Raw genomic sequence first — 16,114 nt, forward strand, 5'->3', positions numbered from 1 at the left:
GCCGTCGCCTCTTTCTTCCTCGTCACACTGAACGTCATCACACTCTTCGCCATCTCTGGGGCGATACAGACAGCCTCACGACTTACGTGGTCGTTCGCACGGGACGACGCCGTCGTGTTGGCTCCTTTCCTCAGCCGTATCCACCCACGCCTGGGTGTCCCTGTGTGGTCCCTGATCGCCAACAGTGTGTGTGTGTTTGTCTTGGGATGTGTCTATCTGGGATCTTCGACAGCGTTCAACGCCCTCGTCAGCACCGGCATCATCCTGCAGCAACTCAGCTTCGCCTTCCCTGCTGCGCTTATGCTGTACCGCCGGGCCAAGGGGACTCTGGAAGAGGTCATGCCAGCGGCACAGACTGGGTTTAAGTTGCGATTCGGAGTCGGCCCTGTTGCCAATGTCTTGACCATCATCATGGCTCTGCTGGCCTTGGTGTTCTATGACCTTCCTGTGGTTTTGCCAGTAACCGCGGCTAATATGAGTATGTCTTCGCCCTCCATGTGTCTTATTTCGAGACGCGTTGACTGACAGTGTGATAGACTATGCTTGCGCAGTGATTGGAGTGATGGGTCTACTTGCCCTGGCCAACTGGTTTGGCTATGCAACGAGGAAGTATCAAGGACCGAGGATGGAGCACGACGACTAGTGTTTAGAGCGAGTCAGCTACTTTTCCAGAGCGAAATTGAATTGTCATATTCCATTGAGATTTGGTCGCCACGCCTCTCAGCCCAACGTACATGAATGGACCTCAATGATCGCACGACAAAGCACTTTGCTGTAACATGATGCTATCAAGTGAAGAGCCAAGTGACATATCATGTTTTAGGCTACGCGAAATCATGGTCCACAGGTGCGCATTATAGCCCACGGCAATGGCATAGAATTGTAGTCCATGGTCAAAGGTCCCATAAAGCCCCCAAACAAATGTCTCCGCGGCTAAAGCAATACGGCTGCTTCCAGCAGTCCAGAAGCTCCAGGTCTCGATCGAGGATCAGAGAGAGGACGGCTCAGGGCCAAGCGCCAGTCTTGTCTGGAAGGCTCGATCGCCCCCAGCGTTATGATTTGTCTTGATATTTCATTGCCTGGGGGCCATACAGGCACTTGAATTTTGTGCGATAAACATTGGACCGTTTAATGAGTACTTTGAAATTGCACCAATATCCGAACTTTCATGCTCCTTCACGATCTCGGGTCGCGTTCGCTGTTTGACCCATCATGCTTTCTCTCTGAGGACTCTTGCACCGCGTCGGGGCCGTATCGGCGGGACTGGACAAATGCATGTAGCTTCTCAAAGTTCCTACACGTATGGGGCACATCAGCTTGCACATAATTATGTCCCAGCTGTGCTGTCCACTCGGTGGGGATCAACGTCATGTCGCCAGCACACATCAGCATTTGGCGTATATGATCTATGCAGTGCTCTGTAACGATGGTGAATTAGCCACTCGGCCAGCAGAGCCTGGCAGGGAACGTACCTCGGTGCACTCGCGTATTACCCATCTGCTTCTCTCGGGGATAGTACTCGGGCCATAGAGCCTGCCTGAGTCTGTTCTAGATACGTGTCAATGGATGTACCTCGAGTTTCCGTTATGAATGGAGGCCGCAAGTACTCACTAAACAATGCAAGGCATGAAACATGTCAATTCTGTACACTCCTTTAGTACAACGGGATTCTTGAAGGCTGAGCCCATCAGGTGGGTGCCATATTCATTTCAATTTGAGACCTACCCCGCCGTGTATCCGCCTACTTTATCGTTCCAGTATGAGTCGGGCGCAGCTCCAAAGGCCTCAACGGCCTCTTCGGCCGTGATGAGGAAGTATCGACCTGATCGGAATTTAGAATATGGATAGATTTTCAACGTAATTGTCATTGGCTATTATACCTGCTGTCAATCGTTCCCAATTGTCATCAATTTCAGAGGAAGGTTCACCAGTGTACTTCTCCTTGCTAGGGTGTGGGACCCAGAAGGTCCCATTCTCGTCAAACACTGGGCTTCCTGTGAATGTCACGATTTCCTGTTCAATATGTTCCGCTGATGCTCCTGATTGTCCATAGTCGTATCAGTTCACCGAACTTTCTTACTATTTTCGTCGGGAAACAGGGTCGAAAACGATGAAACGAAAAAAACACCAAAAGGGTGTGTCAAAGGTTGAACTCTGTATACTGACTGAAGTCGGTGGGACGAAGTCCTTCCAAAGCTGGATTGGAGTGGTTCATCCGCGCGTGTGTCAATGAAAGAGCAAGCGCAATTCCAAGTAGCAGGCAAAGTATCCAAGGGAGCGTTTGTCCAGCGCGATTGAGGGTAGCTTCCGAGGGCGGGGGTCGACCATTCATACTCTCCGCCTTCATTAGATCAGACTTGTCATTTTCGAGCACCAACATTCTCGAGTCTTTGAGCCTCTCATAGGGGGTGCCATCTCGTCCAAAGAGACTGGAGAATTTGAAATGTAGAGACCCCATGCTCTCCTAACCTGGAAGATGAACGAAGATAGAGGAAGTAGTCTAATACGGACAGGTCTGTGTTGGGAGAGTGAATTGCACGAAAGCCACTGACATAGAAGTGGTTATTTCATCTGCCGGACTGCGAAAGAAATGAAGCACAAGTTCGGCGGAAAAACAACGAGTGGGCGAGGAGCGGGCTCTTGGTGACCAACGCCACATGAACATGGGAGAGGTTTTCGGAGATACGATGGGGAGCAGGTGATGTGTGGACATCTGCGAAGGATTTCGCCCACTCGCCTCTCGACTTGGAAGGTGTTCTATGGCCTGGGAAAAATATTTGACTAGAAAGGTACTTTGTGATACAAGTCGCAGATCATCAGGCCGAGCATTACATTGAACTACCAGTATCGTGAACCCACAGCACTGTGTACAAGGCTCCTTCCACGTAATATGTGGAGACTGCACGACTGACTCTACGCACTGTCCCCACAGCGCAGATGTTCATGGGTCCCCACACCCGTGCGACGGATGTCTGGGAAGGTGACCTGCGGGCTAGCCCAGGCAGCTCTGGCTTGAAAAAGGTCTTCTGTAATTTTCGCTCGCGAGTGTGGGTGCCCTCAACCCTCGTGGCCAGAATGAGCAACATGTTTGGGTGACCCAAGCATTACCATCCCTCGGGGAGTTGATCAAGCCGAAGAGCATCGCGTAAACGCAGTTTCCGAGTAGTTCATTCGTGGCAGAGAGTGGGGGTATACGGCCTGCGCTCAGAGCAGGATCACGTATGCCCCGAAGGATTGCAGGGACTGGAAAGCTTGCAATCACGTATCTTGGCTTGGAAATGAGGCCATATCTCCGATGACCGGTGGGAGGATCTAAAGGTTTGAGATCAGCACCAAATACTGGTAACATCTTGGTGCCTGTGAGTTCGCACAAGGCCGAATTGCTATCGCAAGAAGATGCAGTGATGCTGGGTTCAGACGCCTATCTAGGTACGCAAAGCCCTTATGTCCAGCATTGTACACCTCAGCCTGAGGGGTCTCTGGTGTGAACTCAATCATCTTATCTAGCAGTTCTTCTCCATTATGAACTCAGATATCTTGGGAAGACATAGCTATAAGAAGACATGTTTCAGATTCAAATACGTAGCAGCATGACGACTTTTCAAAAAGTAGGCCCTAAATTCAGATATCTGGATCATGATGAAATAGTTGAATATCAGCCAAACCACCCAAAATGGATGGTTGCGGCCCTCATGGCTTGACAAATATCACCCCGACATTGTGAACACTGCCTGCCTGCGTGGACGCTGTATTTAGTTGTCCTCACGGTCTCCATCGTACCGCTTGACCTTGTTGTCCTCACGATCTCCATCGTACCGCTTCACCTTGTTGTCCTCACGGTCTCCATCGTACCGCTTGACCTTGTTGTCCTCACGATCTCCATCGTACCGCTTCACCTTGTTGTCCTCACGGTCTCCATCGTACCGCTTGACCTTGTTGTCCTCACGATCTCCATCGTACCGCTTCACCTTGTTGTCCTCACGATCTCCGTCGTAGCGCAGCGACAGGGGCTTGAGATCGTTATCTGCCAATGGGTGACGAGAAAGTAAATTGGTTGCGCCTTCAACATGTCAAATTCGAAGCCATTGGTCGTTGATAGTGTAATTTATCTCACCTGTGGCGGGAAGAACAGCCGCATGGATGGATACAGCAGCCAAAAGGCCAACAGAGAGTTGAGCGACACGCATATTGCAAGCCAGCCTTTGAGATTATTAAAAGTTGCTTAGTATTGTGCTTGGAATGCTTCAGGGGGTTTTCGATGCTTTTTGGAGGGTCTGAGCTGTCTTCAGGGCAGGGACAGCCTTTATGTACTTTTTAGGGCCATTCATTTACGTGTCTTGCTCACAGTCTTGTACTCGTACACAGAAAGTCGTACTCATCAGCTTCGGGCACAGCCTGTGGGGTTAGGCGTCCTGCTAGATAGCCGCCTCGTTTCAGCGAGGTAAACAGCTAGGACGTTCACATGCAGGGCTAAGATGACTGAAAATTCAGCCGAGACTACTCGGGATTTGTTGAAAACAATCACTGGTCATGAGAGCATCTGTTCCTTGCAGTACGCAAAACTTCTCCGTTTATTTCATTCCATCACCACTTCTTCCGCCAATGCGGTTGTGCGGATCAATATCAGTACAGTGTCAATCAAGAGGGTAAGCTCTATGATATAGTAAGCTTAATCCTCCAACTGCGGGGTTTCGCTAATGCAAGAGGCTGAACGATTGCAGGCATCAAGACGAGGATATGTAGATGCTCGCCCCGACAAGAGACTAACCGTCCCACAGTATTGCCTGAAGTGGACCGAAGGAATTGAACTTCCCTTTTCAGCCAGCCCACCAATCCCGGCCGGAGCACAGCCGTTTTTGGGATATTCAGCATTGCCCGGTTCTACATCGCTCGTCCTTCCTCGTTCAGTCGTGTAAACTGAACGGTTACTATCCCCAGCACCAATGGCAATAATCTGATGTCAACTGGTGTTATATGAAACACCAACAACAGACCATCTCAGCCTGTCCGCGGCATCATCTATTTTAAATATGGCTTCACCGAACGAGACTTTCGACGTTGAAGAAGCTAACTTTGAAACGACTCTGCCAAGTTCCAAAGTCAGTTTCAATGGGCCTCGGAAATTTGCGTGCCAAATTAGGAGCACTTGCAGCACAATAATTGTCGCCTTGGTCCCATCCTGGCTTCATGCGGCACCGAAATCACCACCGCGAAAAACATCCAGACCCTCGCCGACTGCCTACGTAACAGGAATTAGAGGCTTGGTCTCTATCTTGGTATTCGTTCGGCACTTCTATTTACCCTGGCAAGACCATATGGACTACGGCTACGGCTATCGAGGTAGCAACAACCTGTTGCGGCTGCCATATCTGCGACTCCTGTTTTCTGGGCCATTGGTGCCGATGTTCTTCATCCTTTCCGGATACATATTGTCGAAAAAGCCACTTCACCTCTCAGGATCAGCAATTGTTCCCTGGGAAGGGCTGACGACATCTTTGGCCGGTTCGACATTTCGCAGAGGGCTTCGCCTTTTCCTCCCACCTACATTCTCAACGTTTGGAGTCATGTTGCTCGTCAGATTTGGGCTTTTCTCATTCCCCTATGAGACAATGCCAGGCCGCATTCCCGATCACCCGGACTTTCTTGATTCAACCGCCCGCCAGCTATGGGACTGGGTCAAATTTGTCGTGACTGAGATGACGAACCCCTGGACATGGACCTCTGGCCACCTCATCTATGGCCCCCATCTCTGGACAATACCTATCTCCTTCCAGGGATCCTTGGTCACGTATCTCACTTGCCTGGCGCTTCTTAGAGTTAAGGCCTCTGTTCGACTGATGTTGATTGCATTGGTGATCTTACATGCAATAATACTTGGTCGCATTTACATGTCTCTCTTTTTCGGCGGGATGCTCTTAAGTGGGATAGAGGTCTACCAGTCAACCTCGAGCCACTTGGCTTACATTGCCACGTACACTACCAGACTCAACACACCATCGAGATTCTGGACATTTTTGCTCTTGGTTTGTGGAGGCTACATTGGATCGTTCCCTCGTGATAACCACCATGGACAATGTGTCTCTGGATATCAGACAATTTGCGAGATCAGTACTGATTACCATCCTTGGCATGCTTTGGGTGCCTTCCTGATATTCAGCGCAATTTGGCGAGAGACCCAAGTACAGTCGTACCTAGAGGCGCCATTGCTGCAGTATTTCGGAAAGATATCGTTCTCCTTATACATCATCCATGAGCCTCTCTTGCATGTCTTCGGATTCTTCACTGTACAATTCATCTGGAATTTCACGGGAAAAGAGACAATCCTGCAGTATCAAGCTGGACTCATCTTGGCCATGGCAGTCAACTTTTTTGTCCTTGTCTGGCTTGCGGATTTGTTTTGGAGACACATTGAAGGTTTCTGTGCGCGTATCGCTAGTCTGGTTGAACGCTCTGCATTCGCTGTCTGATAGAGCCTAGGCATACTGGAGAATAGACACTGTTCTGCAGCATGAAGGCATCTGTACTGATGTATTACAATCGTTGGTGACATTCACCCTTGCGCTCCATTTGCACGTTCTGCCCCCTGCAGAACAGAAATTATCCACTCCTAGGTATTACAGGTACACAAGGTCTTGTTATCAGCTGAGACCGAGCTGTCGTCAGAACTCTCAGATTGTCGTGCTTTGTTTCTCTGTGGAATTTCTCCGACGCTAATGGAATTGTTGCCAGGATTTTGATCCTCCACGGTTTTCTGCTAGACGATCGATCCTACAGATATAACCAAAGTCCCTGTCACCTGCAGGCTTGACTCCTCATGATAAGTTTACAGTAGCATCCAGCCTCGAGCATCCTGGCATCGCGCTCTGCTGCACGACTGCAATGGGGTTTGCCTTGTCTGGGACCCACTAGAATCCTTGTCAGCCACTTCTAATGCTTAGAGAACTGCCCGAACTATCACTAGTTGCCTGACCGCTCACTCATTCCTTCACCGCATGATAATTCCAGAGTGTTGAGTGTCGGGCGCCAAAATTGGAAGGATGATAGCTCGTGGATTGAAGTGCTGCGACCCACTTGACCCACTACACCAAGCCGTGTGGTTCAGAAACACTCTGACTGTGCTTTTCTCGTGGGCCCATGGATTCTGGTCTCGAGAGCCGCGGAGACTGGCAGCCGAACCCCGAAAACACGCCTGGAATCTTTGTTTGAGGGAGCACTTCCTTTCTAACTCGGGAAGCCGGAGAGCCCAGGCATATTGTGTTCGTGCGTTGTGCCTAAACCATGATTTCACCACCGTGGAAGGCGTGTCTTAGGCACATTCAACTGCTGGTATCCTTAATTTGTCTTATTTGTAGCCTTTTGTTTTATGTATCAAGGTGCACTGAGAAACCGAGCGATGAAGTCTGCGTTGGCCGCCTCTTCCCGCCATGTATGTCAACAAATTTACATTCACCATGCGGGCGGGTTGCAGGAGATACTGACAGTCAAAGCTGCCGCAAACGCAGTGATTGAGTATCAATTAGTGAATTACCTTGATATTTCTCCAACCGATACAATTTACCAAGGGGAACCGACACCAGACCGGGAGGAAGCTTGGGATTCTACCACCCCCAGTCTACGTAGGTCACCAGGTAATGCCCCCATGCTACAAGAAGAAGGGCGCTGATTGATGCAACAGGACTACTTCCATTGGGATTAGAAGATCAAACTCCGGCAATTATCGGTGTTTCGCTTCATATGAACTGCCTGGTAAGATAGTATTCTGCAGTCTCGTATAAGTGGCTGTCCGTCACTGATAACACGAATGAGCCCAGAGATTTTTGCGTGACAAGGTCTATTCCGGTGTGGACACACCAATAGACAGTCAGTTAGATGAGTTGGTGGTACAGCAGTGTATCGAAATTCTACGTCGACACCTGATGTGCAACTTCGATACCACGGTATATCTCATCGCGAATAGTGCGAAGAGTGCGAAGGGGACCAGTCCTGTAATGGGCAATCCTCATTATTGTCGCACATTCACCAAGGTCTTAGAATGGATTGGTGACCATGGTGATGGAAAGCCCACTGCCGACTTGTACACGTTGTTGGGTAACTAAGTAAATAAGTTCGGCGAGATCAGAATGATGACGCTCATGCTATCATAGCAATACTGAGACAATGAATACCAATTGAATTTTGAAATATCTGGGACTCCGTGTGCTCGGTGGTTCGTAATCGGCGATTTTATTTCAATTTTACGGATACTCGCGTAAGTAATTGCGCTCCAGGGCGTGATGTATTACATAGAACAAACAGGTTTCACACTTCCACCACATCCTGATTGAAAGCGAATCCGAAATGAGACTGAATCGCCACTTCAGTGATCCAGCGGTACAGTTATGTGATCATTTGCCCAGTCGGCAGCGGCGTCGAAATCACGACAACGTTGATCCCGGGGCATTTCAACAGCCAGGTGACCCGTTTCGCCCTGTGACAAGGGATACATGGCCGTATCTGAGTCGCACACAATCTTTGCTCGAAGCATCTCGATACAATGCTCGGTGTGGTCAAGAATGTGAATATCCTTGTTCGTGAAAAAGGCGAGATAGGAGTAATCTCGTTCGTTTCGGTAGATGTACTGACGAACAAGATTCTAAAACCATTTCTCAGCAACCGCCTTGTGCAAAATTGGCGAGGCCTGCCGTTGAGCAGGGGAAGGGGGTTGTTTATTTACAAGGCAATGAATATAGTGAAACCCTTCAATGTATGCTTGTATGCCACCGCCATGTTCATTGGGCAGGTGGTGCCAATCATAATCATTTGCCGACTTGTTCAGCAAGGGCAAATCGCTTTCAGGCAAGCCCATCGACCCAACTTTGAATTACCATTAGCCAATTGACTTGCTTCAATTTTAGTACTGGTACTCACATTTCCATAGCTCGTCCCATGCGGACTCCATTTGATCAGACGGTTTCCCGACAAATATTGAATTTGAGAGACTTCCGAAATACGGCTCCCGGTATTTAATTGCTTCAAGCATTGGTGCTGTAGCCCCTTCACCATCAGCATACAGCTAAAAACATCAATGCACGTAGTATTATCGAGGGGAGTACTCACACCACGCGTTGAGTTTGTGCACACATTCTGCATCTGAAGGCTCACGCCATAGTGCGCCAAAGAAGAAGATAATGCTGGCTGCAAAACATAACGTGGTCAAGAAAAACACGTGGTTGTCACCCTGAGTTGTATGATGGGTACTCTTCTGGGGCTCACTCGGCAAGAAGGGGACTTGCTCCTCTGCGACCTCAAGCTCTGATAGTACCTCCCTATGCCCGGAAACAGGCTGAGATGCGCTGACGGCCATGTTTGAAATGTTCCTGTTGACGACAAGTCTCAAATTGGGAATTCTTAGGCCGCCATCTCGGTCAGTCTTCCAGCTGTTCGATTATCCAGCGCGGAGACGGGGCTGGACCCGGTGATGCTTGCGTTTCGAGATCCTCCTACTAACCGTATACGGACGTCTTTAGTCTAGCACAGTGTATTGCGAATACTGGGTTGATTCTGCATCATCGAAGGATTAATGGAGCCCTTGTCATGTCCGGGCCTGTTGGTAAATCCTGTGGCACAGTGCCGAGGCGATGTGCTGGCATTTGCCTGAAAGCTTGTCAACAATGTGTGTACACAGTAGATTCAACGGCCCACCTGATGCCGGGGCTGGATCTGACGGCTATCTTGCCAAGCGCTGGGAGCCCGTGGGCCAAAAGCTTGTCTCCAAACTGGCGAAGGCCCACACAGTAGACGGGTCCTGCATTTCAGCCTCCCGGCAAGAAGGAATATACAGGCTGCACAAGGTCGTGACTAGAGAGATCCAAGCTGATTATGACTGGTGGACTTTCCTCAAAACATGTGTTACGTGTACAGCTGTTGGACCGAGACCCGCTGCGGTGGACGCGGGCTCGTGATGCAGCTACGAAAGCCATTTGTTGATTTAGTCCAATAGATCTGTGACGACGCATGGCTGCCTAAAGCGCACTTTAACTTATCTGTGGGTCGCGTAGTCGACATCCCATTGTTTGACCTGAGTCTCATGCATACACGATATCTTGAATCCTGCCCCGGGCGGGGATTCGAACAACCCTAGGAACCGACCGGAGGACGTGGGTGTACTCGGTTAGTCAGACCCGTCGTTGCCGCGACAAGGTGAACATGTGGACCCTGAGGTCCATTAGTACCATTGTGCAGTCCTCCAAAATTCCCAAGGACATTTCGGTGTCCGGAGCTAGCAATAGTTCGGTATCTACTCGTTCACCGACAGCCTATCTCGTCAGTCGCGTAAGACACTGGCATGTCGCTAAAGCAGACCCGCACGTCAAGATTATCACGGCAAGAGAGCTTCCATCTTTGGGCCAGATGAGCTGTGGGAGGCCAATTGAATGATTTGATGACAGGTAAAAAATAGTCGCTTATTTTAATGTCTCGAACTACTGCCGGTCAATCATGACGACATGAGGACCTAGGAGCCTCGGAACCTCGGTATTCCATGTACAATTGAGAGAATAGGCCTGGTGCCATTTTCTCTCAAACACAAGTCCGTATTGCTCTAGTTTGTGTCATTCTTCATCCTGTCACAGTGCTTTTGAGATAAGGCCTGGTGGGGTTCCTTCATACAGTCGTAAAAGCTGCAAGACCCAACGCTAGATAAGCACACCGGTGTTGATCTAGTCACTTGCCCATGTCCATCGATATTCATTGACCACCTGTTGAACAGAAGTCCAATCTTTGCATTGGTGAACAGTTCCCCAACCATCCGTAGCCCTTCGATGCCCATCTTCATCGACCCTGGCACCTTCGAGTGTCATATCCGAGGCACACATGATTGCCTGGCGCAAATAGTCGAAGCAGTGATCAGCGTGGTTGGACACCTTGTCTTGGAATGCTTCATTTCGAAGAAGGGCAGCGTAATTATTTCGTAATGTTTTCTGGTGACATGATCAGCAAATAGAGGGGCAGTATCATCGTTGTCGACCACCTGAGGGAACAATGAATTTGCCGTACCAGACAGTGTAATTGATGAAACACCGATACTGCTAGCTTGTCGTTACCACCATCGGCCTCGATGCCTGCGGCAATCCCAAATCTAGAGGGGTCGAACACCATGATGTGCCCTCGCATACCTGCAAGGTCCCCGGCCTCCGTCAGCATGTTTGAAGCTTGCAAGACGGATAATTAAACGTACCGAGCGGCTTCCATGCCTGTTCAGACTTGTAGTCAGAAAAGTTCCAATAACTATAATCGGCCTCGAAAGTGACGGGAGCCACGAGATCAACTGATCCGATCAGCTGCTGCGCTCGGTGTTGCATTCAAATTGAAGTTCTTCTGACGCAAATACCTACTCACCAACGGGCAATAGGTTTGTTCCAGAAGTTTCTGAATCGCATTTTCCATCTCTCATGGCCACACCTATCGACAGTCCTATGAAGACAGAGAATAGTGATCCGATGACTGCGAAAATTATTTGAGTCACTTTATGCTTCTTCGAATCCGCGTTGCCTTTGGAGTTCTGGCCTCCCGAAGTGTTGGATTCCGCATCCGCCGTGATTTGGGAATATTTAGGTCTTGAACCTGACCACTTCGACAGCATGTTCATCGTGAAATAAGGTATCCGCCCAACAAAAGCAGATGAACTTGGACTCGTGGAAGTCAGAGATTCTGTCCCAGGCAATGAAACAGAAAATTGTTCGTATTGTGACGAGGGCTGTTGGCCCCCCTCCCCCCCCCCCTCCAATTCTCCTTTCGACTAATATCTCATACAATGATCATGGCAGACTGCAAATCGGTACTCTGATAACGTAATCATGAGTCCAAGATCGTTATCAGGCTCGTGGGGAAACCTCTGAGGTGCGATCCTTGGTAAGGGACCATGGCCCAGCCTCTAGATGACTAGTCAATATGTTTGTAGTATCCACATATATGCAGACGGACCCACATGGTGAATCCTACGACTAGAAAGCTTGATTTATTGCTGATACCTAGCAAATACTAGGGGAAGCAACACGATCTCCATACAGTGCATTCCTAACTAATGTACCGCGAGATACATGACCGGGGGTGAAACCACAGCGAGTACCACCATGAACTAAGAACCACATCAACGGGCTCAGTGTGAAAACTCAATCACTGCAGTATTACTGGTATGGTTCTGGTCGCGCTTCCAAGTCGGAGACAGATTGTAACTCCGAAGGTCTTCTTCGCCCGGGAGCTGGGCCTGTCATGCTTGATTGATGGTACTACGTACCGTCGGACGGCAATGCGGCGCAGCTGCGAAAGACCCTGACTTGCGGGGTGCACAGGCAACTTATCGCTAAATCGTAGGGTCATCATTTCTATTAACTCGGGGCCTCTTCCTGAAGCACAATCAACTCTGGTATGAATTCGTGGCCTTATTCCCCACGCATTCCAGCACGCAACGGGCACGGATCCGAACTTCCCATATGATGGGCCTCCCAACCCAAACTCCTATCGCATTTGATGCCACAGAAAGTTCACTTATAGAGGCTGCGAAGAATCACATCGCGACTACCAAGGCTCTGTGGGATCAGGTTGTGTCGTCCGTAGACCCGAAGAGCGCCAATTGGGAGAACGTTATTGTTCCCATCATCGAGGATGAAAATAAGAGGGTGTCCGCGACCCGTTACCTGGGCTTCTACAAGTCTACGTCACCTGACGCGAGTCTCCGGGCGGCATCGAACACCGCGTCAGGGCTCCTGGACGATGCTGAAGTGGAACTCTACGGACGGACAGACATGTTCGCGCTGATAGATGCTGTCAGGGACCATATTGCCGCCGGAGCGGCAGTTCAAGACCCGGAGCCGCGGTATTATCTGGAAAAGATGCACCGGAAATTCATACACAGCGGCTGTGGTATCAACGATGCCGGCGAAAAAGCCGTATTCATGCAGTACCAGCGACGCATCAGGGAGATTGAGCGCCAGTGCAACAAGAATCACCATGACGAAAGCACCAGAGTCTGCTTCAGTCGAGACGAATTGGCCGGCGTTCCCGAGTCCTTCTTGAAGCAATTGACCACGGACGAGCAAGGTATCTGGGTATCTACCAAGGTCGCCCAGAGCGGCAAGATCCTCAGCAACGCGCGCAAGGGGGAAACCCGCAAGAAGATGTTCTACTCCATACAGAACAAGATGCCGGACAACATCGCCCTCTTCCGGGAGCTCATCCTGTTGCGCGACAAGGCCGCGAGGCTCCTCGGGTACCCGAACCACGCAGCCATGCGGATCGGCGACAAGATGATGCGGAGCCCGGAGGCCGTGACCAGCATGCTGCAGGACCTCGAGGCGCGCCTGGTCCCGGAGGGCGCCAGGGACGTCGCGAGGCTGCTGGAGATCAAGCAGGCGGAAGCGACCGCAGCAGGCAACTTGGGAGGATCGAACCAGACGGAGCGTGTGTTTCTATGGGACGTTTCGTATCTCGCTCAGCTGCAAGATCAGCGAGAAAAGGCAGCAGCCGTCCAAGTCGCAGATTACTTCGAGCTGCATCATACCCTAGACAGGCTCCTCGGCATCTTCCAGCACCTCTTTGGCGTCCAGTTCAAGAAGGTCACGGCCGAGGAACAACAAGAGCTCAGCGGTGGGAAGCCTCTTGTCTGGGACGATGATGTGCTCATGTATTCTGTGTGGGACACTCGGGAGCAAGTCACTGGCAGCACTTTCATGGGCTATGCATATCTGGACCTGCACCCGCGACAGGGCAAGTACACGCACAGCGGCCACTATTCTCTGCAGCCAGTAAGTGTCTACCACCACCACCCATAAACAAAGTGCAAATACTACCAGTGTAGGTGACTAACCGCCTGACCAAGAACTACGACAAGCCTGACGGCTCCCATAACAAGGCCTCCTCAGTTCTGGTGATGAACTACATGAAGACGGCCGGCCGGCCGACTCTGCTCGGGCTTGGAGACGTGCGGAAGCTCTTTCACGAGATCGGCCACCTCGTGCACGCGCTTTGTACCAGGACCAAGTACGCGGCGTCGCAGCAGGTCGACAGGGACTTTGTCGAGGCCCCGGCCTTGATGTTCGAGCAGTTCTTCTGGCAGGCCCAGCTCATCCAGGACGTCTCCCACCACTACGCGTGGCTGTCGCCCGAGTACGAGATGATATGGCGGGAGACTCTTCCCGATGCCGAAAGGGCATCCTCGGCCCTGCCGCCGCAGAGGATGCCGGAGGGCGTGGCAGTCTCTATTGCCAGCTCGGATGTGAAACGGAGGGCTCTGCGGGAGGAGCTGAACAGCTTGTTCTTCGCTAAGTACGACTTGATGATTCACTCGCCAGAGAGCCACGAAGCGTTGGAAAAGATGAACCTCACTGCGGCATATAACAAGATGAAGTCTGAGATTCGCAGCCTGGCAGGTGGGGAGGCCTTGGGCGAGGGCCTGGAATGGGGACACGGTGAGACGGTTTTCCGAGCTGTGATCAACAAGTACGATGCTGGATACTACTCATACGTCCTGTAAGTCGACCCATCCCACACAGGTCTGCGTGCCCCAGCTGCTTGTCTGCTGAGGTCCCTACCACGCCGCCGTCCCGGATGTGGTGCTGCTGTTACCTACCAGCTGGCTAATCCAACCAACCCGCAGTGGATCTATTCTTGCATCTGAGATTTTCGCATCATCCTTCGCATCAGACCCGATGAGCCCGAGCACGGGGAGTCGCTATCGCGAGGAGGTACTGAGGTGGGGAGGCTCGAAGCCGGAGCTCGAGATAATCACCGATTACCTAGGTCGGCCGCCGAACACGGGGGCGTTCCTGAGGCACCTTGGCCTGGAGCTCTAGGTTTTCTAGTTCTGTTTCGTGCCTCCTCTAACTTCAGCCATGTCTCCGCCTAGTCCTTGGATCACATGTTGTTGGCACACCGGATGTGGTCCACCATCGATGACCACCGTCGAGTGGATCACCCTTGGGTGCTTAAGCTGCTGTTAGCTATTGTTTCTCTGCATGCAGCTTCAGCAAGGCAGTAGATACAGTATTTATGACGCATAATCACGAAATACACAGAGCATCCATTCTGAACCATGACCTCGGCGCCCATACAGAGCGAGACGTGCACCTCCGCAACGAGCTAACCCCAGCAGGGAAGGTCGAAGGTTGATGCCCGCCGAGCAGGGAGAAACCGCCGAGCAAACTGCGTGACCGAGTAATGGCGGGCAGACACGAGCTGGACCTAGCATCGTTGGTTATTGCCTGGTGGTAAGTATCGCTGCGTGATGCGGGCAGGTGCCCACCAAGAGAACGAGATGACACTTGATCCAAGGAACGAAGCATTTCTCCTGTCCATCAGTCCTTTATGCGCCCCTTCGGCGGCACCTGGCTCCCTCTCGCTCTCTCGCACTCGCTGGAAGCAATATTACTAGTATTCCCATTTGTATCAAGCACATGCACCCATGATGGCGGAGGGCCCTATGACCTCAAGTGCTGGGGGGGGGGTCCCCAAATTAATAAATTGGCTTGAGTCGGTCATGAGAGCCCGCTCGTCCAGCCTTCTTCTCCAGATGCCGCCAGTGAGATTCAACATGAGTTGTTGAAGCATATGAGGACCGAGGTGCGCAATGACCCTCAGGGCCTCGACGAGATATTGTGGGATAGACTGGCAGATTTGGAGGACCGCTCTTGGCGCCCATACAGAATACTAGTGTAATGATTTTGTACCCTAGGTTAGGATTATGCGTGAGGTGCTTGGAGGGAATGGCGATTGTGCTTGGTATTGGGGTTGTTGTAGTTAGTCACTATGTTGAAGTTGCGGGACTACAGAGATCTCAACCTCTCTCTGCGTGCGGTCCCATTTTCGGGCCCACTCGGGGGCTGATGAATGATCATCCGAGGCACAGGATCACATGCCTTGCTACAGAATCATCGACGACATCTTCGAAGGGAAGTTGCGTAAGATCATGACAAAGCCCCTGTAGCCTGCAGATGGATCTCTAATGTGTTGTCTCGTGGGATGAGGTCTCATGGGAGGTTGCCTGATTGCCTAGAGGAAGAGGTTCTACAGGAGGTGCGGATGTTATTCTAGAAGAGGATATCTCACCGAAGGATGAGCGACAAAGATGTTGTGGCCGCGT

At 50.9% G+C, this 16,114-nt stretch overlaps 3 protein-coding genes across 3 annotated transcripts; 2 read left to right on the forward strand and 1 right to left on the reverse strand.

The window, feature by feature from the left end:
• Positions 1–3,752: 3,752 nt before the first annotated feature.
• On the reverse strand, positions 3,753–4,187 carry KVR01_007728 (uncharacterized protein; the record flags this gene model as incomplete). Its single annotated transcript, XM_044782748.1, has 2 exons — positions 3,753–4,024; positions 4,115–4,187. 2 exons carry the CDS (start codon positions 4,185–4,187, stop codon positions 3,753–3,755), a joined length of 345 nt encoding a protein of 114 aa, XP_044642706.1.
• A 1,128-nt stretch (positions 4,188–5,315) lies between these two features.
• Positions 5,316–6,467, forward strand: KVR01_008181 (uncharacterized protein; the record flags this gene model as incomplete). Its single annotated transcript, XM_044792103.1, has 1 exon — positions 5,316–6,467. One exon carries the CDS (start codon positions 5,316–5,318, stop codon positions 6,465–6,467), a length of 1,152 nt encoding a protein of 383 aa, XP_044643159.1.
• A 6,006-nt stretch (positions 6,468–12,473) lies between these two features.
• Positions 12,474–14,828, forward strand: KVR01_008171 (uncharacterized protein; the record flags this gene model as incomplete). The annotated part of the gene is made up of 3 exons (XM_044791851.1): positions 12,474–13,781; positions 13,835–14,505; positions 14,633–14,828. 3 exons carry the CDS (start codon positions 12,474–12,476, stop codon positions 14,826–14,828), a joined length of 2,175 nt encoding a protein of 724 aa, XP_044643149.1.
• Positions 14,829–16,114: the final 1,286 nt, after the last annotated feature.

Source organism: Diaporthe batatas (assembly GCF_019321695.1).
Source record: "Diaporthe batatas strain CRI 302-4 chromosome Unknown Contig00009, whole genome shotgun sequence".
Classification (NCBI taxonomy): Eukaryota; Fungi; Ascomycota; class Sordariomycetes; order Diaporthales; family Diaporthaceae; genus Diaporthe; species Diaporthe batatas.